General features: G+C 37.4%; 1 protein-coding gene across 2 annotated transcripts in view; it reads left to right on the plus strand.

Moving 5' to 3' along the window:
* Positions 1–23,402, plus strand: part of Fndc3b (fibronectin type III domain containing 3B) — a 338,390-nt gene that overhangs the window by 183,712 nt on the left and 131,276 nt on the right. For both annotated transcript variants that reach the window (XM_047563477.1, XM_047563478.1), the window contains exons 5-6: positions 14,025–14,268; positions 17,902–18,192. In XM_047563477.1, the coding sequence (XP_047419433.1) occupies positions 14,025–14,268; positions 17,902–18,192 (535 nt within the window). The remainder of the gene's footprint in view (positions 1–14,024; positions 14,269–17,901; positions 18,193–23,402) is intronic.

Genomic DNA, 23,402 nt, shown 5'->3' on the forward strand with positions numbered 1-23,402 from the left:
AAAACACACAGGGCTTTTACTTTGAGGTCAGTAGTTGAGGTCTGTGCACCTTAACTTCCCCACCTACATTGCGGCACCTGGAGCTCCCGTTCCTTGGATGCACTTCGCCTTTTCTTAATGACATGCTTTTGTGCCTACTGTTTTGTTCTATCTGGAATACTAGAGATTTTCATGGTCAGTTGAATCACTCTTTCTGGGCAAATGCCCCTCTTTAGTATGACCGTTTTAGAGCCTCCAGCACAGAAAAGATAGTCCTGTTCTTTTGCCACGTTTGAAGCACTCTGTCTCCATCTCTGTCATGGAAAACAGTGTTTTTCATAATCATTCCCAAGAACTCTTATTGCCTCATGTGGATTGTAACTCACCATCTAGAATACTGACTGGCACATAGTAGGTACTTGATGAATGTTTATAAATGTGATTGTTGAAGCTTAAAGTAAATACATTCTTGTGCCACATAACAGCATTTTGGTCAATGACAGTCTGCATAAGCAATGGCCGTCCCAAAAGACTGTATCCATAGTGACATCATAGATGACGTGATTGGTATAAGTACACTCTTATACACAGTGGTGAAATTGTCTAATGATGCATTTCTCAGAACATATCCCTGTCCTTAAGCAATGCATGACTGTGTAGGAGAGGTTCATGTAAATGTTTCAAAGATTTGCAGGTTCATGTAGAACAATGTAGCTCCTAAAAATTGGAAAACAACAAGATCAGACTGATCTGTGCCTGCAAGTGTTGAAATGCTCTTCGTGTGTATTTGAGAGAGGAGTGCCAAGATAATTCAGTTGAGGAAAAACTAATCTTCAACAAACAGTACTGGGACAACTGAATATTCACATGTGCAAAAAGCAGGTAGCTGAATCTTTACATTATATGCAAAAATTAACTCAAAACATTATAAGAATAAAACTCTAAGACTTGAGTAAGATTCTATAACCTTAGATTAGGCAAAAGCATGAGCAGCAAAGAAACAATAGATAAATTTGACATGTATCCAAATTTTAAAATCTTGTACTTCAAAGGGCACTATAAAAAAGTGAAAATCAAACTGATAGAATGAGAGAAAGTATGTGCAAATCATATGTGAAAGAAGAGACATTTAGAATATATAAAGAGCTTTTCTAACTTTAGAATAAAAAGACAATCCAAAATGGGCCAAAGACTTGTATAGCTATTTCTCCAAAGAAAATATACAAGTAGCCAGTTAGTACTTGAAAAGATGCTCAGTGGCTGCAGCTTATGCCTGTAATCCCATCCACTTAGGTGCCTGCCGAGAGAGCATCTCAAGACTCAAGGTCAAGGCCAGCCTGGGTTATTCAACCAGACACTGTCTAGATAGATAGATAGATAGATATAAATAGATATAAATTAAAAGGGGCTAGGGATGTACCTAGCCCCTTTGGTAGTGACCCTGGGTTCAATCCTCAGTATTTGGGGTGGGGGTAGGAGAGAAAAAGGAAAAAAGATGCTCAATATATTAGCCATCAAAGAAGTGCAAATCAGAACTACCATGCATTGCACGTCACACTTACTAAGATGGGTATAGTAAAAAAACAAAACAAAACAAAACATCTCACACCTGTTGTTGGGAGGTGGGAAAACTGGAATACTCATACACTCACTGTGTGTGGTAAAGGAAAATTGTACACACACTTTGGAAAACATTCTGGCATTTTCTCAAATGGTTAAATACAGAATTACCATATAACCCAGCAATTGTACTTCTAGTTGTGTAACCAAGAGGAATGGAAAACATGACTATGCAAAAACTTGCACTTGAGCATTCATAGCAGCATTATTCATAATAACCTCAGAGTGCAGACAATCTAGTTGTCTATCAAGTTATGAATGGATAAATGTAATGTGATATATTCATACAATGATTATTCAGCTATAAGAATATTACAGATTTGTACTAAAAAAATGGAAAAACTTTGAAAAACAACATACTAAGTGGAAAAAGTCACAAAAGCTGCATATTATATTATTTCATTTATATGAAATGTTCATGGTGGGCAAATCCATAGAGAACTAATGTTTGCCAGAACTGAGAGAGGGAATAATGGGGAGTGACCAATTGCTAATGGGTATATTGTTTGTTTTGGGGTGATGAAAATGTTCTGAAAGTAGATAGTGATGAGGGTCATTGAATTCTGTAATGTACTAAACTCTACTAAAAGTGTGGGTTTGATCATATAAAATTATATCTCAATAAAGAGGCAGTGTCTTGTCCCATTTATGAATTGGCAAATAATGGGTCAGCTGGCCCCACTTACTTTTGTGCTGTTGTTTGTGGTAATAGTGGTAGTACTTACTGTGTATACTGTGCACTGTGCTAAATGGGTTAGTTATGTCTCTGATCTTCACCAGCCTAACTTTACATGTGAGGAAGCTGAGGCCCTGACTAAAGCCAGGATTGCAAACCAGGCATTTCTGATTATACTAATTTCTTTCCTGCCCTGACGTGATCTCAAAGTCAGCAGCAGGGCCTGTGTTGATGGACACTTTCTGGCAGTGTGAGTATGGGTATGTGGTGTGCCTACTTATCTCTAATACTAATTATTTTGTCTAATAAATTTGACAAAATGTAAATATCAATAAGAGCAGATAAACTTACTCTAAGAAAACCTCCTAGAGTTTAATAGAGCTGTGGAGGTCAACAGCAGTCTGTTTCTTATGACAGAAGAACTGAACCATAGATCTTTAAAGCACCACAAAATTGGGGAAGGAGAAAAGAAATCTTGACCTTTCAATTCAGTGATCTCTGATATGCCAGGTCTTTCTATGTTGGAATGTGTGTGTGTGTTTCTTGCTTTATTTTTGTTGGATTAGGAGGTTGGGTAAAGATTCAAGGAAAAACTAACCTGACCTTTTCAACTTGAGAGAAAATTAAAGGGTGGATTTTTTCATCTATGAAGGAGTAGTTTAGGTAAACCTGGATATAGTCACCTGTATCAGTTATCATCTCCACTAAGTAAAAGCATTTGGAGTGCGGTTAGGGTTGAAACTACAAGTGAAGAGGACTAGTAGTGTAGCTGGGAAGAACATGGGCTGGACTTGGAAAGGTCTTGCTTCAGGTTCCACTTTTGCCCCCTCCTGTGTGACTTTTACAGTTCTTTTTCTGCATATGTGAATAGCTACTTGATGTGCAATAAGTAAAAATGAAGAGAAGTGTGGTGTGGGTGTTCAGTAAGTGGTATTATAATAAAAATGGCTATGTTACAACAAATCCAGTGTAAGTTTGGCAGGGCTTGCCTTCCTAAAAATGTATCACGTGGCATGAAGCAAATTTTTCCTTTCATTGTACATTTCATGGTTTTCTGTCTTTTTCCTCCTTCATCATTAACTCTGTGAATAATTTATGTGTAAAAATGTCTTAAGCAGATGCACTGAATTTTATTTTCCACGATTTCAGAGTAATTTATGATATAATTTTTCAAATTTTATAGGAAAAGCTTCAAAGATTAAAAAAGCATATGAAAAGAAAAGGTGAAATAGCTGAGTTAATGATCTGTCATTTGGGAAGCTGCTCTTCTTTTTCCAGATTAACTGATGTAACCCCAGAACTTTGGAGAGTAGTCAAAACAAGTATTTCTACTGCTTCAGTAGAGGTACACTCTTTACCTCATTCCATCATTTACCTGTCGAAATTCTGTTTCTCTCAGCCAGGGAGAGACAAGATGTGTATATTGAAAAATGGATTTCAAATGTGATTTGGTTGGTTATTCTTCAATAGGGACTATTTGAAGAGTTGGCTAGAAAGCAGAAGCTTCTGTGGAAAAATAACGGAGCCTGCAAGGTGGAAGCCATTGAGTGCTTTCCCCATTTTGCTCAGCCAGGTCAGCTAAGCTAAAGCATCAGCCTTAGCTGCTTCCCTTTGCCATTGCAGGCTGTGAGGAAGCGTTGTGAAAATGATGAGCAGAAAGGAGTGTGGTCATTGCCCTGTGCCCTGACAAACTGAGACTCAGACCCCTTTGACTGCCAGCAGTAAAAAATTAGGTTCTTTTTCAAGACTTTCAGCCCTTTAGAGGAATTGTTTTTCTATAGGAAGTTAGGAAAATGTTCCACAGTTTACAATGTGTATGTGCAGTATTTTCTGGGGCAGAGGAGGGGTCTGTGGAAAAAAACATTAATATTTAGATATTATTGTGTTTCCATTATCAGTGGATTCACAACAGTTTTATTTTTCATTTATTTTGTTTGAGGAGTGATTACAGACAGGATTGGCAATGCTAAATTAAAGAAATGGCCAAAGAATATCCCCTCTCCTCAAAGTATTGTGCAAGTTTCCCCTTTTTGAGCCTTCTCCTGTCTCCCTGCTCAGCATCTTCTCTTGTATTTCTCTCCTTTGTTTCTAAGATCCTGGCATTGTGACATGTTGGAACACAGGATTAGCAGGAGGAAACATGGGCCCCAGTAGGACTCTGTAGCAACTCCCTGTGCGATTTGGGGTATATTAAGTTATTTGCATCTGTCACTTGTTGGTTTACTCAGTCATTATCTGTTTTATGCAAAGGATAGGAATTTGTGTGTCCTGGTCATTAGTGGATCCCCAATTCCTTGAAAGGTGCCCAACCCATCATAGGCATTTAGGAAAATTTAGGGGGCTGCCCCGAGTTATTTTTATCTTAGAGAGAGGAGAGAAAAGGAAAGCATTTGAGGACATTCGAGGTTCTTTTCTAATCTAAAATTAGGTGATTCTCTTCTATTCATGTTGTTTTGCCCATTCTGCCCATCTTACCCTTGAGAGATAGGATTCCGTGGACCCATTTAAGACTTATCTAGTGTAAGGGCCCCAATTGGTGAGTAACAGTGGAACATTTGTAACTGAGATCCGTGGTGCTGCCTGTCCCTGGGAAAGGCACAGCCTTTTCGTTGATTTCCTGATGCCTGTACCCAGTCTCTTTGTCAGAGTGGGATAGTGTATGAATGGAAAAAACATGAGCTTCAAAGTGTTCTAGACTGGGGTTTTACCCTATGCTAATTAGGCAGCCTTCATCAAATCTCTCAGCCTTGTCTTTTCCTCAGTTTCTTGAATGGTACAGCTTTGTTCTTTCCTGGGGAGATTATCAGAGCTGCCTGATAGCTGTGAAAATCTTGAAAGATAACATGTTCCCTAAAGATTTGTAGATAATGTGTTGAGGACTGTGCTAGTTGCCTGTTGGGTTAACCATGGAAGGCTCTGTTCTGTGTTTTGGCATCCCTGGAGTAATCTGCCTAGTTGCCAAGGATATGAGTGTGCCTGAGAAGCTAACTAAAAAGATGTGATTGGCCATCTCTTGTATCTGATGAATGGAAAGGCACCGCAGGTTCCCAGTATTGATAGGTTTGTTCACATCTCGGAGACAGCTCAGTTGGGCACAAATTAAACCATCAGATCTCTGTATACTATTTGTCATCTGACAGGTATTCTGTTCCTTTAAAACAGCATTTCCATTTATTTTGAAATAATTGGCCTGCTTTTAAATTATTGTTATTATTATTTTACCTGTTTTATTATTGATTGAAATTGTGAGTGTAATTTCTTCTACTTGCCCAGTGTTCTAATATGCCACATATTTGAAGGATTGGATTTGATTTTTGATCTTGTAATTTGCCTTTTTGTTGTATGTTTTGTTTTTTGTATTTAGGTCCATGTTATGAAATAAAGTGTGATAGAAATAGTGTGGTATTTCCATTCAGTACTTAAGTGTGAAACTTGACACCCACTTAGCTGACCTTAGGTTAATCACACCTGAAGATTCTTCATTTAGACTTTAGGACTATGATGTTACCCATGTTAGAGATCATCTGAATTATTAATATGAGTTAGGTTCTATGTCAAACACTCTATAAACTATTAAGTGATATACAAATTGTAGGAGTTATTATTGTCTGTTACATTTGATTGTCGTACCAAATTGATCAGTTTTTCTTAAGTCCCTACTTTGAGGACTCTTGGTTTATTGTAGTATCTTAAGAAGCTTGAACCTCAACTGGTGTGTGTATGTCTGTGTGTCTGTCCCCATGCGATCCTATAGTCCGGGTAACTGGTAAAAAATGGAGCTTGTGCCAGCCAACTAGGGCACATCTGGGGGTCTGCACAGTCCTAAGATGTGTCTTTTCTGGGTTTCCTTCTTTATTGGAAATGTCTTAGTAACTGACTACATTATCCCCTCAGCTATACTATTATATAATTCACTTAAGTAGTGGACCAAAGAGACACCATGCTATCTCCAGCCCTTGGTGATTTTAGTTAGGAATCATTGGATGATAGCAGCTGGAAAGAGTCAGATGTATCCAGTAGAGTGCTAGACGTTGATTTCTCTTATACACACTAGTTGTCATCCTTTTGCCAAGTAAAAAAGTTAACATGAGTATCAGTAGATACTCAGCCTTTTTTCTGAGTGTGTAAGCATGTTTGATGTGTAAAGCCAACAGAGGAGGTATCGCCATTTATGGGGGTGTCTCTTTATCCTGATCATCTCTGAAATAAGCCAGTTTTTAAGATTCGTGTCCAGAAGTATTGAGGACACAAATGTATGCTTGCGGTGCCCCTCTACAGCAGCAGAGAGGTTGTAATCTGTAGGTCACCATTCTACCCTCAGTCCCTTACCCATTACCTGGAGGTGTGGGGGTTGAAAATTAAACACAAATGGGAAGTTTAAAATTTTTGGATATTGTATGACTGTGTACTTTAAAAGTTTGGGGACCTTCTGTTCATTCATAAATCAACTCGTTACCTAAAACCCTAGCTGTGATTACCTAGGAAGATTGGACGTTTTGATTTAACCATTAGCAAGAACGGTTTGAAAAAAGTAGTAGAAGCTTTCAAGAAACTTTCTCTTCTTGATTCAGGAGAGGGTATGTATTACCAACCTGTAGCTACTCTACAAGATAATCCTTTGTTATTATGGAAAGGGTTTTTAGAAACCTAGAAACATCACCAATCATTTGTATTTCCATTTGGGTGCAAATATAAGCATGTCCTGTGGCAAAAGAAAGTGGTCCTAAACTTACAGGGTTTATCCTCTCAGCGAATGAATGATAATGAGACATTTTGAAAGATAAAATATTATCCCATCAGTGTTAACCTTTTCGCAGTTTTAACCATTAAAATTTAAAAGACCAGAAAAGTGTGTGTCGGGGGGAAGGAATAGAAGTTCATTGGATTAGAAAAAGGGGAATGAAGAGAGGGGCAATGGGAAGGGAATAGAAAAGACAGTAGAATGAATGGGACATTACTTTCCTATGTTCATATATGAATACACAACCAGTGAAACTCCACATCATGTTCAACCACAAGAACGAGAAGTTATACTCCATGTATGTATGATATGTCAAAATGTACCGTCATGTAACTATAAAGAACAAATAAAAATCATGTAACTATAAAGAACAAATAAAAATAAAAGTCTTGTCAGAAGATTAGGGTAAGACTATTTTAATACAAGTAACTTGAACTTCATCTGTAAAATAAAATGCTTGACTATTTGCTCCTATAACCATTTTGCTGCTCTTCGAACGTGCTTTTATTCTAATTTTCCCTTCTTCTTCTGGGTCTTGGGTGATGATAATGGGAGTTTCATCCATAGTAGAAAGGAATCAGTTGACTAGGGAAGGTGTAGTCCTTATGTTTCCCATCTCTACCCAACATCAAGAACACCCTTGCTTTGCCTCTTGTACCATATTAGGAAATGCAGGGGTGATGGGGGGTTAGTGAGAAAAGGGAATGTGAGAGTTGCAGCTTTTGTACTCCTAGTTGGTGATGAATAAACTGTTCAGTCTTATATGGGAATAAAGTAGATCTTATGCTATACACATGTGGTCTTTCTATATAAATACTTGTGACAAGAGAGTCAGGAATGACAAATACATAATTTACTGGGCTTATATCATCTGAATTTTTTTTTTTTTTTTTTTTTTTTTTTTTTTTGTGGTGCTGTGGATCAAACCAAGTGCCTCACACATGCCAGGGAGTTGTTCTACCATTAAACTACATCCCCAGCTCCAAGATTATCTGGAATTTTATAGTAGAATGCCAATTATTTACCAGAGTTAATGGGGCAAAACTTGATAATGAATGTGTTAATCTGTTGGCATATATCAAATCTAAAGTAGATCAACATTATTGTTTTTAAATATTTTGAGGAGGAGAAGGCTTTTCATTTATTTGTTTTATTTTATCAGTATTTATTGAAAGCCTTCTATGCTCTCAGTTGTTTTTGAGGGACTTGCATTGGGTTGGGGAGCAGATCTATAATCCAGGCTGCAGGAGAGAGGTGCTAGGTGGGAGAGAGAGCATGCAGCCAGTTGAGTGAACCCTGGACCTGCTGCCTACTTGTCTGACAGCTGTGCAACTGTTTTAAGTTGACTGACCTTTTTCTTCTCTTTGTTCACTGCCTGCATGCTGGCTGTTATCTAAGATACCTTCACTTCCTGGAAGGGCCTGGAGCCCCCTTCAGATAGGTTGGCAGCAGTTAGGAATGCAGCTTAATTTTCATAAACTCACTTGGTCCCAATTTTCTGTGTGCAGGCAGCTTGTGCCATGGTGCCTTGCCACCCCCACAGGTTGGCTGCATGACAGCGTTCTGTATCCATGTTTGTGGGTTCATGTATGTCTACCTGTAGAGGCTGCTGTGCCTGCTTCCTGGATTATCCCTGACCAATCCAGGGCAGGTTTTTTAAATTTTTCTTTTGCCTCCTGCCCTTTAAGCTTCTGTTTTGATTGTTGTGGTTTTGTAGCCCAATAAGAGTTGAAGGAAAGCGTTTCAGAAGCTAAGGAGTTTATTAAAATTCCTGTGGAACATTCCAGTTCAGAAAGGGGAACTACCTTCTCTGTTAGCTAGGAGAAAAGACACTTGGAACAAATGCTTTTACAAGATCAATTTTAATTCTTGGGCTCAAAATTTATTTTTCCTCCTGTAAGCTCTGTTTTTAGGCAAGTTGGCTTGACTTCCCTGAGCTTCATTTTTTTATTTCTAAAATGGGGATAACTACAACCATATTTGCCTCACTGATTGTTGGGAGGATGTAATGAGATGGTAACATTGATACTAGTTATTGGTGGTAAGATTTTGCCATTATTATGTGTCAGGCACTGTTTGAGGAACTGAACGTGTCCTGACCCCTTTCAGGTAGAGGGTATTAAAGCACAGTAGTAGGCAGTCAATAAATATTGGCTGTCTTGAATCCTTTCACGTCTCTTAATAACCCACATGCTCCAGTTCTCATCAGTTGATTGTCAGTACTTCCTGCTCATCATCCCTACCTTCTGTATAATTCTACGCAGAATGAAAACAGGAGTGTTCAGACCAGCAGGAAAACTCCAACTCTCTAACTTGGTAGACATACATTTTAATTGTGCTGTCCTGCTTCAGTTTCCTTCATGTAAAACAGGATGCTAGTGTCTCATTCTGAGGTGATTAGGGAAGTCAGATGAGACTGGTGTCTGGCAGCTAGCAAGGTCATTGGTATTGACTGAACTCCTCCCTCCTCCCCTGTCCCACAGGGCTCCTCTTATCTCTCCCTCTTGCTTTTGTCTCCAGGCTATTCTTTTGGTTCTCTTGATCATACTTGTATGAGTAAGACAAAGATTGTCCCCAACTATCCTTTATGCTTTCTTTTCTAGCCACTTATCCTAGTACCTAGGCCCAAGGATAGGAAGAACACTAGGCATATAGAAGATTTTCAATAAATGCTTATAGTAATTAACAAGATATGATAAAGAATCAAACCCACTGCTACTTGCCATCAGACTGACTTTCTTTGTTAGTTTGAGAATCATCGCTGGGTGTTTACTTATGTAGGATAAGTGCATCACTTTTTTAAAGAGAGGTGATTTCTTAATGTTTTTATTTTTTAAAGCACACAAGGCAAGGTAGAAACTTGGATTCAGCCTTCACCCTCTTGAGGCTCTTATAGGTGGTGTAGTAGTTTGCTTGGGCTGCTGGAACAAACCCCCATGGGCTCTGTATAGGTTACATAACATAAATTTTCTTAGTTCTGGAGGCTGGAGGTGTGAGATTGAGGTGGTGGGCAGTTTTGGTTTCTTCTGAGGCCTCTCATCTGACCTGTAGGTGGTTCTGTTCCTTTGGTGTCTTCACAGGGTCTTTCCCTGACTGTGCATGTCCTAATCTCCTCTTATAAAGACAGTGGTCATACATTGGATGAGAGCCCACCCATATGATCTTGTTTTACTTTAATTACTCTTTAAAAGGCACTTTCTAAGGTACTGAGCATCAGGACTTCAACACGTGAATTTGGGGGTAAGGTGGACACAATTCAGTCCCATAATGGGTGGCAGTTTGAGAACTTAACTCAGTGATCTTTTTCAAGGTTCTGTGCTTCTCCAGAGAAGATACATGAGTGACGGTTCTGTTGAGTCACAGAACTGGGAAAAATCTAGACTAAGAGCCTTGCATCTGATTTCTGTGACAGAACTTACTAGACTTAGTCTAATTTTTCTCTCTGTATTTTTCTCAGGCTCTGTAGATGAGTCTTACTACTTAGCGCTTATTTTTTTTTTTTTATTATTGACTATTCAGTGCTTAGCACATAGTATATGTCAGGAAATAATTGAATTGAATACAGGTGATTTGTCTGTCTCTGGACATTGTCATAATTTCATTCATCCAAAAAGGAAATTAATCTGTATTTTCCATAGTCATTTAAGAAGACTGAAGTCTTGTTTTATTGCCTCAGGATTTTTGGACTGAGCTCTTTCAGATGTCTAAAATCTTCTAATACAATATATATTTACTTATGAACCATCTTTATGAAACAAGGTTATGCCACCATTTCCTAAGTTGCTTATTCTTTCATGCATTATGATTGCTCCTGAGACTTATTATTCTTTGGCAGAACAAAAGAATAATTTCCTTAGACAGTTTGCCACTGAATTTGATAACTAAAATATGTTGCAATTTATGTTATAGAAGAATAGTTAGCAAAATATTAATACATACTTTTGACTTTTTTGTACAGACCGGGGTTTGGTAAGAGCAGGTTTCTGAAGTTTCCCATTGTGCATGTACATGTGATATTTTTCACAAATACAACAGAATAATTTAAGATAATTAGAAATGGAGCTGTCACTTTTTATATGTGCAGGCAATTTGTGGTTTCAAAAACTACTTAATTTTCTAAGTGGGAACTTTTTGGTGTGTGTATGAAGGCCAGTTTATCCCTTAGATTGACATTTATTAATTTTTAAAAGTAGTACAAGTATTCTTACAAAATACAGTAGTAAAAAGATAATCGTACAGCTACACATCTTCATTTTTGTTTCTTTTTTCTCTCTTGAGTGTAATTTTTTGTTAGTGCTTTTTTATTTAAAAAAGCACTTTGTTATATTAAGTCAGAAATTGTATAAGTTGGGCATGACAGTGTATGCCTGTAATCCCAGAGGCTCGAGAGGCTGAGGCAGGAGGATCACAGGTTCAAGGCCAGACTCAGCAACTTAGCAAGATCCTGTCTCAAAAATTTTTTAAAAATTTTAAAAAGGGAGGATACCTGGGGTGTAACTTCAATGGTTAAGTGCTCCTGGGTTCAATCCCTGGTACCAAAAAAAAAAAAAAAAAAGAGAGAGAGAGAGAGAGAGAGAAAGAGAAATTATATGGTAAAATGATAAAAATAATAAATTATTTTTATTTTAACTACCATTGCTTATAAGCGCAAGGAGATCATCTTCATATTTACTGTGAGCTGTTTCTGTTTTATTGTATCAGTGAAGTCCACACATCTGGTTAACTATAGGACACCTACATTTGTTGAAATAATAAAGGTTGTAATCTTCTAGAAAACAGATTTCACTTCTGTGGATCTTCTAGGATTGGATTACAATCTATGAAAGAAAAATACCTGAAACATAACTTACACGTTTCCTAATAGCTAGTGGAAAGTAGAAAAGGAAAGAAAGACACTAGAATAATGCATGTTTGTAGCAGATGATAAGAATAACACAAAACGTATTTAAACTAAAATTGTGCAAAATGTTCTACCAAACAGCATATTTCTTTTTTTTTCCCTTTCCCTCACCCCCTCCCCACCTCTCTTTTTCCTCTATACAATCCATCCTTCCTCCATTCTTGCCTCCCTCCCATTATGTGTCATCATCCTCCTGTCAGAGAAATCATTTGGCCTTTGGTTTTTTTGGGATTGGCTTATCTCACTTAGCATGATATTCTCCAACTGCATCCATTTACCTGTAAATGCCATAATTTTATTCTTCTTTATGGCCAAACAGCATATTTCTGCTCTGCTCTTTACATAGAAAAGAAGGTTCTTTGCTGTTAAATATCAATATATGTATGAAAATTTGCAATGTCATGCTTTAAACAGGTTTCATATGCTCTTGTAAATTAGCACTGTGCATTCATAAATGGGTTAATATAATTAGTTTGTTAAAGGCCCAGAAGAAGGTACATTTATTAAAGAACACAGAAAAAACTGTCTGAGTGAGCTTTGATTTAGAATCTTAATTTTAAGGAGCTAATATTATTTTATGAAATATGAACAGTGGGAACTTTATGTTAAAATGAAAAAAAATTATTTTCTTAGCACAAAGATGAATGGCTGTTAATTCAAGCTAAACTTATCACTTGTACATTAAAGTATAGACTACTACACAGTGATAGACTTGCCAATTTGGCTTAAGCAATATTTTAAAAAATGAACCTAAGTATAGTTTGTTGTTGTTGTTAGACATGATTAAGTCATTTTATTTTGACCCATAATCAACCTCCTGAGGTGTAATGAGAAATTCATTTCAATATACAGGTTCAATATTCAGACTTCTTATTTTTAAAAAACCAAAACTTCCTGTCAGAGTGTATGCATGATTGTCTTAAAGAATTGATATTGGTGTACCTCCTCGGTGGCCTATTCCTGGCTTGCAAGTTTACTCTTTTTTTTTTTTTTTTTTTTTTTTAATGTTTGCAGTACTGGGCATTGATCCCAGACTCTTGGATGTTCTAGGCAGGCTTCTACCCCTGAGCCATACCCTCTGTCCTCCAAGTTACTCTCATGTCTCTTCCTTGCAGGGATCTATTCTGAGGGCCATTCTCTCAGCTGTCTGTCTTGCAATTCCTTGAGGTCCTTGATTCTGTCGTCTGATGCTGTCCTCTCTACACTCCCCACAGCTTCACCTTTGATCATACTGTCTGTTGTATTTGCTCTTTCTTTTCTTGAGTTTCACCAAAATTGTTTGCTCTTCAAGCAGGTAGGAGGCAGTAAGTGTTGGTCTCACACTATCTTAGTCACCTTCCTTGGGTGAGCTGAAAAACACTGGGAGGACTTGTGGATAGAGTGTTGTTCACCTCCATTTCCTCATGACAGGTTGCCCTTCCCAGCACCATCCTGCCCAGCACTCATGGTAGCTTCAAGACAACTTGGGAGCAAAGGAGTCCATCCTGATTTGGGATTGCTCAACTTTGTCGTTGGTCAGAATCCCTTCATTTCATCCACATCCTCAATCCCAGATTAAAGTATCTTTTAGGGCGTTTTTTGACTTCTGACACTAATGTTCCTTTTGTTTCCTAAAGCCCTTGTGTTGCATGTTAAAGCAGGAGTCAGGCAGGACACTGTCAGGTAGATTTGGAAGCACAGCACTGGAAACATACTCCAGTGGTCAGAAAGCCTCTTTATAGAACCATTGAGCTGATAGTTACATTCAAGATCACTCCTAAAATCAATTTAAGTACACATTATGTTCATTTGTCTTAGAATGAAGCCAGTGAAAAGTTTATGACAAAAGCAAGGTTTGTAATCAAGCTATTGGTCTCTTTGAAAAGTTTTGTGAAATCAGAATAAGATGGTCGATAGTTCGTTTTTTCACATTTTAATGGTTAAATGTTATTACTGCTAGAACTCATTTTAAATCTGATTGTAACTGGATGAATTCCAGAGTCAGAATATAACATACTTTTTTTAATAGGTGAAAGAATAAAACGATCAAATTATTAATTCCATATATATATTCATAGCATGTTAGCTAATAATGTATACTATATTCTCTCTTTTTGCTTTTTCTTCAGGTGATTGAAGACAGTACTGGAGTTCGCCGGGTGGTGGTCACACCCCAGTCTCCTGAGTGTTATCCCCCAAGCTACCCCTCAGCCATGTCTCCAACCCACCACTTGCCCCCCTACCTGACCCACCATCCACATTTCATTCATAACTCACACACGGCTTACTACCCACCCGTTACTGGACCTGGAGACATGCCACCTCAGTTTTTTCCTCAGCATCACCTTCCCCCCACAATATACGGTGAGCAAGGTGAGTAGATTATTACTGCCTCCAAGAGCTGCTGAAACTGGTTTCTGCACTGAGATGTTAATGAGCACCCTTCTATCTGATCTGCAGCTCATGGGATGTTCCCACCTTCCTTTGACCTGAATCGTGTCTTGGAATGATTATGTTGTGGGTTGCAACCCTCTTTCTTTCTCTCAATTTCCCCACATTCTCACAGTTTTCCCACCCCACAAAGACCAAGGAATGGGGTAGCCACTTTTTTTAGAAGAACCAGTGATCTATCGCATATGTTTCTACGTCCTCTTTTCCTATGTTTATGTAAGAATGGCCCCAGGCAGAACTGGGGCACAGTATTTCTTTGGCATTGTTATGGGCTAGCAGTAGAAGGGAAATTGAAATGTTTTGTGCCCTATTTCCAATGTTAGAGGATTGTGAAGTCTCAATATCCTTTTGGTTTCCCCAAATATCTGTCTTGGCAGAACCTAAAAATCCCCTGGCTATTGACGTGGCCTGCCTGAACCTGCTTTTATTTCGAGACTAACCATTAGAGCAGCTGCAGTTCCCTAATCGTTAGGCAAATGCTTACCTTGCCATGAAAAGAGCCTCTGAACTACCAAGAGGTCTTTTTAAAGTTTTGGCCTTGATGTTGATTTAGTCTAAGCTCTTCTCTATCAAAATGGATCCTAAGAACCCAGATAAGTGAGGTAAAAATTAGACTTTAACCTCTTTAAGACTTTACAAAGTGATTTTCTTCTGTGAATTGAAGCATTTTATGGCTCTAAACACTTATATTGGTTCAGATAAATTGAATGAGAAACACCTGTTACAAATTTTTGAGCAAGTTATCTTGCTTTCTCTTTTCAATACCAATTCTCAATTTTTTCCCTACATATTCAGCTCACATTATTTTTTTTTTCTTATTATAGAAAGAGTATTTTAAGTGAAGTATACTGTTGTAATTTAGGGATAGAATTTTTTTATAGTAGTCAGAAATTTAGCATGATTCAGAAAATTCAAGGTGTGAGAAAATGATAGCAAAACATGAAATCAGTAGCACTAGCTGCATCAATAATTTTTCAGTAATTTGACCTTTTTGCCTATTGACATAGACACACCCATCAAGGAGGAGTGGACACACCCATCTTCATCATATGAAGACACTTAGATAAAAACAAACAATTCAGTCACTTTTAGAAAAAGTAGTCAGTGTTTTGACACAGTAAATATTAAATATTGGAGACTTTGTTGGAGTTTTCTAAATTTATCCAAGCTGTAGTAACATTAGGAAGCACCTTGGCTATTGACTCACCCCTTGATAATGCTCCTCTAACTCGCCTTCTTTTAGCTTGTTAGCAGAATGCCACATAGTTACTGTTTTGTAAGTGGTGTCCTTTGAATATTTTTTTTGAACATAAAAAGGAATATTTATTTTGAATGAGAAAATAAAACACAAAAATCCTGCAAGTTTTAAAAATTGACAAGTATATCCAACCTTTCATATTTACAGTTGCACATCCATGGATTCAACCAGCCTGGCATCAAAAACATTAAAGTTATGACAGCATTGAACATATACAGGCTTTTTTCTTTTCATTATGCCCTAAACAGTACAGTTTACCAACTACTTATATAGCATTTACATTTGATTAGTTATTGTAAGTAATTCTTTGCATTTTTAGGCAGAATAACACTGTGACTTAAATCACCATTAGAATTAAACAAAAAACTTTAGTCTCTTCATTTCTTGGTGTATTTTGATCTAATTTCATTAAAATGACAGCAGTAATGTACAAGTAAAGTTCCTTCCTTAAGTGAAAGACAGCAGTGAAACAAAATCCCTTTACTTTAAAAAGCCTTTTATTTATTCTCTTGTCTTAGTTCTTGATGTGTATACATAAAAGCAAATTAAACATTCATTTACTAAACCATAAAATTTGTTAACATGTTTTAAATTTTTATATTAGTGTCCATGGTGAATATTGTAAATCTCAAGTGTGATGCATTGTAGCATTTAGAAACATTTTATCATTCATCTGGAATATTTTGTTGCAGTTTATACGAATATATACTTTGCAAATAGATCTGTATGTGCAAATTGAATATCTCATGAAGAACCCCCCTTTTTTTTCCTTTAGCGATGTGAACAAAAAGAAAAGAAAAAGCAGAATTTTACCATTGAACAATTGAAATAGCAATTGTTAAATTAGACAGGGTATCCATATATTCCTGGGACAAGTCCCAGTTGAATGTATAGATAGTCCTTCCTTTTCACTCGCAGAAGTGGTCAGGATTGGGTGGTGGTTTACGTGGTTACTTTATGAGAGGCTTTTTTTCTTATGAAGATGAAAGACCCAGTGTCTGTGTTTTATACTGTCCTTTATTTTGATACTGGGGATTGGACTCTGGGTTACTTTATCACTGAACTACATCTCCAGCCCCTTTTATATTTTTATTTTGAGACAGGGTCTCATTCAGTTGCTCAGCTTGGCCTCAAACTTGAGATCCTGCTGTCTCAACTTCCAGAGTCACTGGAATTAAAGGCCACCATGCCCAGCTACATTGTCATTTTTATTGATGCCTAAAGATAGTTTTGCACTGATTAAAAAAATTCTAGATGTAAAATAAATATCTCTGTAAGATCATAAGATTACATTGCAGGTCTTTTTGTGCCACTTCAAAATACACATAGTGGAGTCAGGCAGCAACCCACTTCTGCCTTGCCTTTGATTACTCCAGAAGAGCAGTTTGAGATCACACCTCTCTGGCACCAGATTGTCAAGATGGCTTATCCTTTCCCCATACTTTGTCCTTGATCATTTCCCCTTATTCCATGTTTTGTTTTGTTTTGTTTTTTAATGACAATTTCTCATTTTATTATTTTAGCAATTTTTCTTCAAATTTTGGCTCTTCTGAATGCTGCAAGTAACTGTTTATATTGTGGTTGCTATGTGCCTTTCAGTAGAAATGCTATTCTGTCTATAAGGATAAATATACCTGTAGATATCTTGATTCTAAATATACTTTTAAAGTGTTTTATTTGTCTAATCTTTTCATGTATTGCAACTATTGAAACCATTTTGGCAGGCAAAATCAAACTTAGTTATAAATTTAACTAGAATTTGAACTGTTTGAGGACAACTTTGTCTTCTTCATTTGTCTCCATAGTTTATGGAAAATTTCTAAATATGCCATTTGTTTTTTTGTGTGTGTGCCGAGATTTGAACCCAGGGGCACTTAACCTCTGACCCACACCTTCATCCCTTGTTTTTTTTTATTTTTATTTTTATTTTTATTTTTTTATTTTGAGACAAGAGTCTCACTAAGTTGCCTAGGGCCTCCCTAAATTGCTGAGACTGACCTCAAACTTTCAATCCACCTGTCTCAGCCTCCTGAGCTGCTGGGATTACAGGTCTTTACCACTGTGCCCAGCTAAACATGCCTTATGACCATTAATAATGAATGATTTCTTGATTAGTTAGAAACAAATAGAAATGCTTTAAACATGTACAATGTACATAGCATTTTCTTAAAATATATTTTTTATAATGTATTTAGTAGTACTTTAGACTTCTTTAGGGATCAGGTCATTTGACCTTTTAATCATTTATTATTGAAAATATGATCTGAGCTTGCATTTGTCATACCCGTCCGTTTTAGAAATTATACCACTCTATGGAATGTCAAGCTACATTACCCGAGAAGACCAGTACAGCAAACCTCCACACAAAAAACTGAAGGACCGCCAGATTGACCGCCAAAATCGCCTCAATAGCCCTCCTTCATCCATCTACAAAAGCAACTGCACAACTGTATACAACGGCTACGGGAAGGGTCACAGTGGTGGAGGCAGTGGAGGCGGGGGAGGTGGCAGCGGTGGTGGGCCAGGAATCAAGAAAACAGAGCGGCGAGCGAGGAGCAGTCCAAAGTCAAATGATTCAGACTTGCAAGGTAATGCTCATGACCGTTAGCATGACGAGTGTATCATCCCAGAGGAGCCATCTTTGACATAAAGAACATTATTTCATGGTAGTTGGTTCTTCTGGTATGGATGATTTGGTAGCCCTCTCTGATCTGTTTCTTAGTAAGAATAGACTATATTATTTTACTTTTTGTGATCCTGGGGATCAAACCCAGGGCCTCATGCATAGTAGGCAAGTACTCTGCTTTGAGCTACACTGAGCTACACAAACAACCCCCTCCCCCAGTTGTTTTTTTTTTTTTTTTTTTTTTTTTTTGAGATAAGGACTCACTAAGTTGCACAGGCTGGCCTCAAATTTACAGTCCTCTCTGCCTCAGCCTCTTAAGCAGCTGGGATTATAGGCATGTACCACTGCCCTGGGCCTAAATATTACTTTTTCATAACATGTGCCATGTAACTTTCTACTTATCTCAGTAACAAGTATCTGCTTTTTCACATTAGCCAACTTCTGTTGTTTTACTCTAACTAGACAGATATGGAAGAAATCCAAAGTAGAGCAATTTTTGAACAAATATGGGACTATCTTAAATCTCAAGATAATTGTTTTGTAAAACCAGATATTATTATTTCCATGCTTTAGTGAAGTGTGTCATCACAGAGCAGGAATCTGTTTCTCTACAGTCGCAGGCCTCAGGTATATTCAGTGCCACCTCTGGCAATCTGAGCAAAGTGTTCATAGACCAAGAATGAGAAGGAAGGACCAGGCTTAGCACACATAGATAGAGAGACATCAGCTCAGAAGGGCTTGTGTTTTGGTTAGATTAATTTTATGGATTAGATTGTCAGATTAGGGGAGAAAGGTATGTGCTATTTCAATGAGTGTTGGAGTGAGTTTTAAATATTTGATATTAGAGGAGGAAAAAACTGACTTCTTATGTAGGCATATAGTACACTAACTTAAATAAAGCAAAAGAAGGTAACATTTTCTCTTCCTCTCAGTTTCCTTCTACTCCACTGGTCTTTATGATTTCTACATGACCCCCTCACTCTTTTTTCCCCTTTAGTCTAGTTCCCACAAATGAGAAAAAACGTTGCACTCTTGATTTTTGAGTCTAATTTCACTTAGCATGATATTCCCCATTTTCATTGATTTAATGACAAGTGCCATAATTTCATTCTTTATGACTGAGTAAAACTTTATTATGTGTATGTATATATACTACATTCTTTTAACCTGTTTCTATTGACAGGCATCTGAACTGGTTCCATAATTTGACTGTTGTGAACTGTGCTGCTGTAAACTTTGACTTGACTGTATTGCTATAGTGTGCTGATTTTAGTTCTTTTCGATAAATACCGAAGAGTAGGATAGCTGGGTCAGATGGTGGGTTCATTCCTAGTTTTTGGAGGAATCTCCACACTGCTTTCCAAAGTGGTTATACTAATTTTCAGTCCCACCAACAGTGAATGAGTGTTCCTTTTCCCCCACATTCTCGACAACACCTATCATTATATGTATTCTTAATAATTGCCATTCTGATTGGAGCCAGATGAAATCTTACTATAGTTTTGATTTGCATTTACCTGATAGAGGTGTTGAGCATTTCTTCACATATTTGTTGGTCATTTGTGTTTCTTCTTTTGAGAAATATCAGTTTATTTCTTTTGAGCATTTAATGATTGGGTTGTTTCATTTATTGTTTGTTTATTTTTTAGTATAAAGCTTTTTGAGTTCTTTGTATATTCTGAATATCAATTCCTGACAGGAGAGAAGCTGGCAAAACTTTTCTCCCATTCTGTAGGTTCTCTCTTCCTACTCTGAATCATTTCCTTGGCTGCACAAAAACTTCTTAATTTGATGGCATTTCACTTATTGATTCTTGGTTTTATTTCTTGAGCTTTAGGGGTCTTGTTAAGGAAGTTGGTGCCTGTACCAATGAGTGTTTACCCTATATTTTCTTCTGGCTAAGTTTCTGCTCTAATTCCTCAGTCTGATCCATTTTGATTTGACTTTTTTGCATTGTGAGAGATAGGGATCTAGTTTCATCCTTCTACATATGAACATTCACTTTTCCAACTCATTTCTTAAAAAGGCTGTCTTTTCTCCAACATATATTTTTGGCATTTTGCCAGTACCAGATGACTAAGTATATAAATTTGTTCCATGTATTCTATTCTTTTTCACTGGTCTTCATGTCTATTTTGATGCCAATACCATGCTGGTTTTATTACCATAGTTCTGTAGTATAATTTGACATTAGGTATTGTGAAACCTTCTGCATTGACTGCTCTTCTTGCTCAGGATTGCTTTGGTTGTTCTGGATACTAATCCTTCCAAATGAATTTTAGGACTTTTTTTTTTTTTAGTTCTATGAAGAATGTCATATTTGTACATTTTTATGAAGTATAAAGTGATATTTTGATTCAAGTATATAATGGATAGTTTATTAGCAATGTTCCAGTTTAATCATGGCATATAAGAGAATCTGCACAAAAAACAATTCAGAATTTGTTGTCTTAAGGAGAAATTTTTGCCCAAGGAAAAGTAGAAAAGAATGTATAAGTTATCCTGAGGGCTTATGAGATTTGAAGTGCTTTAATTACTTGATTTGTTTTTTAATAAATTTTGCTCTGCCTTGTACCAAAAATGATTTAAGTTATTGCCATAGGTATATATAACAGAAGCAGATTAAATAAATTGAAGAATCAAACAGGCAAAAAGAGAATAAAAGAAGGAAAATAAGATGAAGCAGGGCTGAAGGTAGTACAATAATTAATCCAGCTATAGATTAATTTTGGCAAATGCAAATGCCTTTCTTTTGTGTGTAGTTATGTGTTAGCTGCTCTATATTTTAACAGGCTTGCAGTTATAAGCAGAGAACTGGTTTGCATTGACATCTATACTGAAGTATTTGCTAATATACATCAATATGTTTACAAGCACTTTGGCATTTTACCTTATATGAGAGAGTATATAATTATTTGAGCATCCTGAGCACTTATAGTTGTGTAGAAAGCATGGGATTTTTTTGGGCAATAGTGATATCACATTTCCTATGAGTTTCTGGGAGTGCATTTATGATGAAAAGTGGAACAGTTCAGTCTGAACTTTATCTCTTACTCCTTTTTGCATCATATTGTTTACCTTCTCAAAATCACTCAATGTGCTACTCTTTACCACGAGGGAAAGAATCAGTTGGGCTATTACTTTATACACTGCAGCTAATTTCAGCAAAGATCTCAGGGCGTTTTATGTGTTAGATAAAAAAATATGTATACCCAAATGTATTGAAAAACCTACATCTGCACAAAAACCTGCACACATGTTTATATTTGCTTTGTTCATAATTGCCAAAACTTGGAAGCAACCAAGGTGCCCTTTATTAGGTAAATGGATAAATGAAGATGTGAGACATTCAGATGATGCACCCACAAGCTATGAAAAGATGTGGGGAAATCTAAATTCCTAATACTTAGAGGAAAAAAACCTATCGAAAAGGCTACCTCCTATAAGATGCAATCTATATGACATTCTGGAAAAGGCAAAACTCTGGAGGCAGTAAAAGGATACGTGGTTGCTGGGTGTTGAGAGTGTGTACAGGGAGAAGGGATGAGTAGCCAGAATACAGAGGAGTTTTAGGGTAATGACACTGTTCTGTATGATATTGGAATGGTAGAGACATGCCGCCATTACATATCCAAATTCATAGAATGTACAGCACCAACAGCAAATGCAATGTAGTCTGTGGACTTTGGGTGAAAGTGATGTGCATTGCAAATTAATCAGTTATATGTACCCTCTAGTGGGGACTGTTGATAGATGGGACAGGCTGTGCATTAGGGTGGGGCAGGGTGTGTGTTGGTAACTCTTGGCCTTCCACTCACTTTTGTTGTGAACCTAAAGCTCTTAAAAAAAAAAAAAAAAGGAAAAAAAGTCTATTAAAAGTAATTAGTACTAGAGGAATTTGAGGAGAGTTGTACATAAAAGATCATTGTAAAGTTGTTTGATGTGGTTCATGTGTTTGGTTTTAAGCCTCCTCGTCAAAGCAAAGAGGGAAACATGAATCAGATGAGTAGGCAAACAGTAAAGCACCTCTTGTTCTCGGAGAGTGTGATGTCACTCACGGCCTCATATGTTGTGGGACAAAGGTCTGAATGAGGGAATTTTGGGGCATAACCTTCTGGGCCTTCCTTTCCATAGACCTTGTCCTTCGTGTCTCCACACATTCCTCATAAGATCCAGCTAAGAGTCCTTGGCTCCATCTGATTTATAAGAGACTTCCCAGAAGGAATACCTCATGTTTTCAGATGCGTGTTTATTCCTTTCCCTCTCCATCCTATCCTATGTCTTGACAGCAGCTAAATCAGATCTGAATGTGCTGTTTCTCTCCTTAAGAACCTCTCTGGCACGCCCCATTGTCTGCAGAGCATAGTCTAAACTGCCTGACTGTCGTTCTTTCAGGCCTTGTGGTACTTTGGATTTCTCCACCAGACACCCTGTGGTTTGCCCTATTCCATGAATGTGCCTCATCGTCTTTTCTTGGCCTGTTCATCCAGTTCTTCTACCTAGCAAATTCCAACTCAGTCCTTCAAGAACCAGATCAGAGACCTCCTCCTTGGTGAAGTCTGTCTGTCTCCTCATGGTATCATAATGGCAGATAACTTAGGGGAAAATAATTCCAGAATTTTTGCCTCACTTTTCTCTTCCAGCATTTGATTTTAGAATGGTGCTTGGGCACAGACGTTCAAGGACAAGCATGGAAAAATTTGTCCTTGTCTGCTGATCGTTGTGCAAGAGTTGGACCTTGAGCCTGCTCTGTGACCAAAGCCCAGTTAAATGGTCATATGGCCTTTCATCACAGAGAATAAAGATGTTTCTCATGTTTTTTATTGAGAAGGAAGTTTAATTCCTTCCATTTTATTCTTGGTAAAAACCAAAGCATTTGCTATTAGGAGGTTTCTCAGTGGGATACATCAAGTCAGGGTCCAGGTTTCTGATTGAAGCACCTCCATTTTCAGTCATCTGTCCTCAGAATCTAAGGTTATCTGCCAGGATAGTTTTTAAAAGATTGTGTGAATTTAAAGTAAAAAATAAAATCTTTGGTATAGAACTACCATCCAGTTAAACAAAAAGACCGAGATAGTCCTATTAATGAGGAGGAGGGACGGGAGTGAGGAGGAAGAGATATGTAAGGGCAGTGGGCTGGGGAGGGAAAGAGGGAGGGGGAGTCATGAATCC

This window comes from Sciurus carolinensis, chromosome 9 (genome assembly GCF_902686445.1).
Source record: "Sciurus carolinensis chromosome 9, mSciCar1.2, whole genome shotgun sequence".
Lineage (NCBI taxonomy): Eukaryota > Metazoa > Chordata > Mammalia > Rodentia > Sciuridae > Sciurus > Sciurus carolinensis.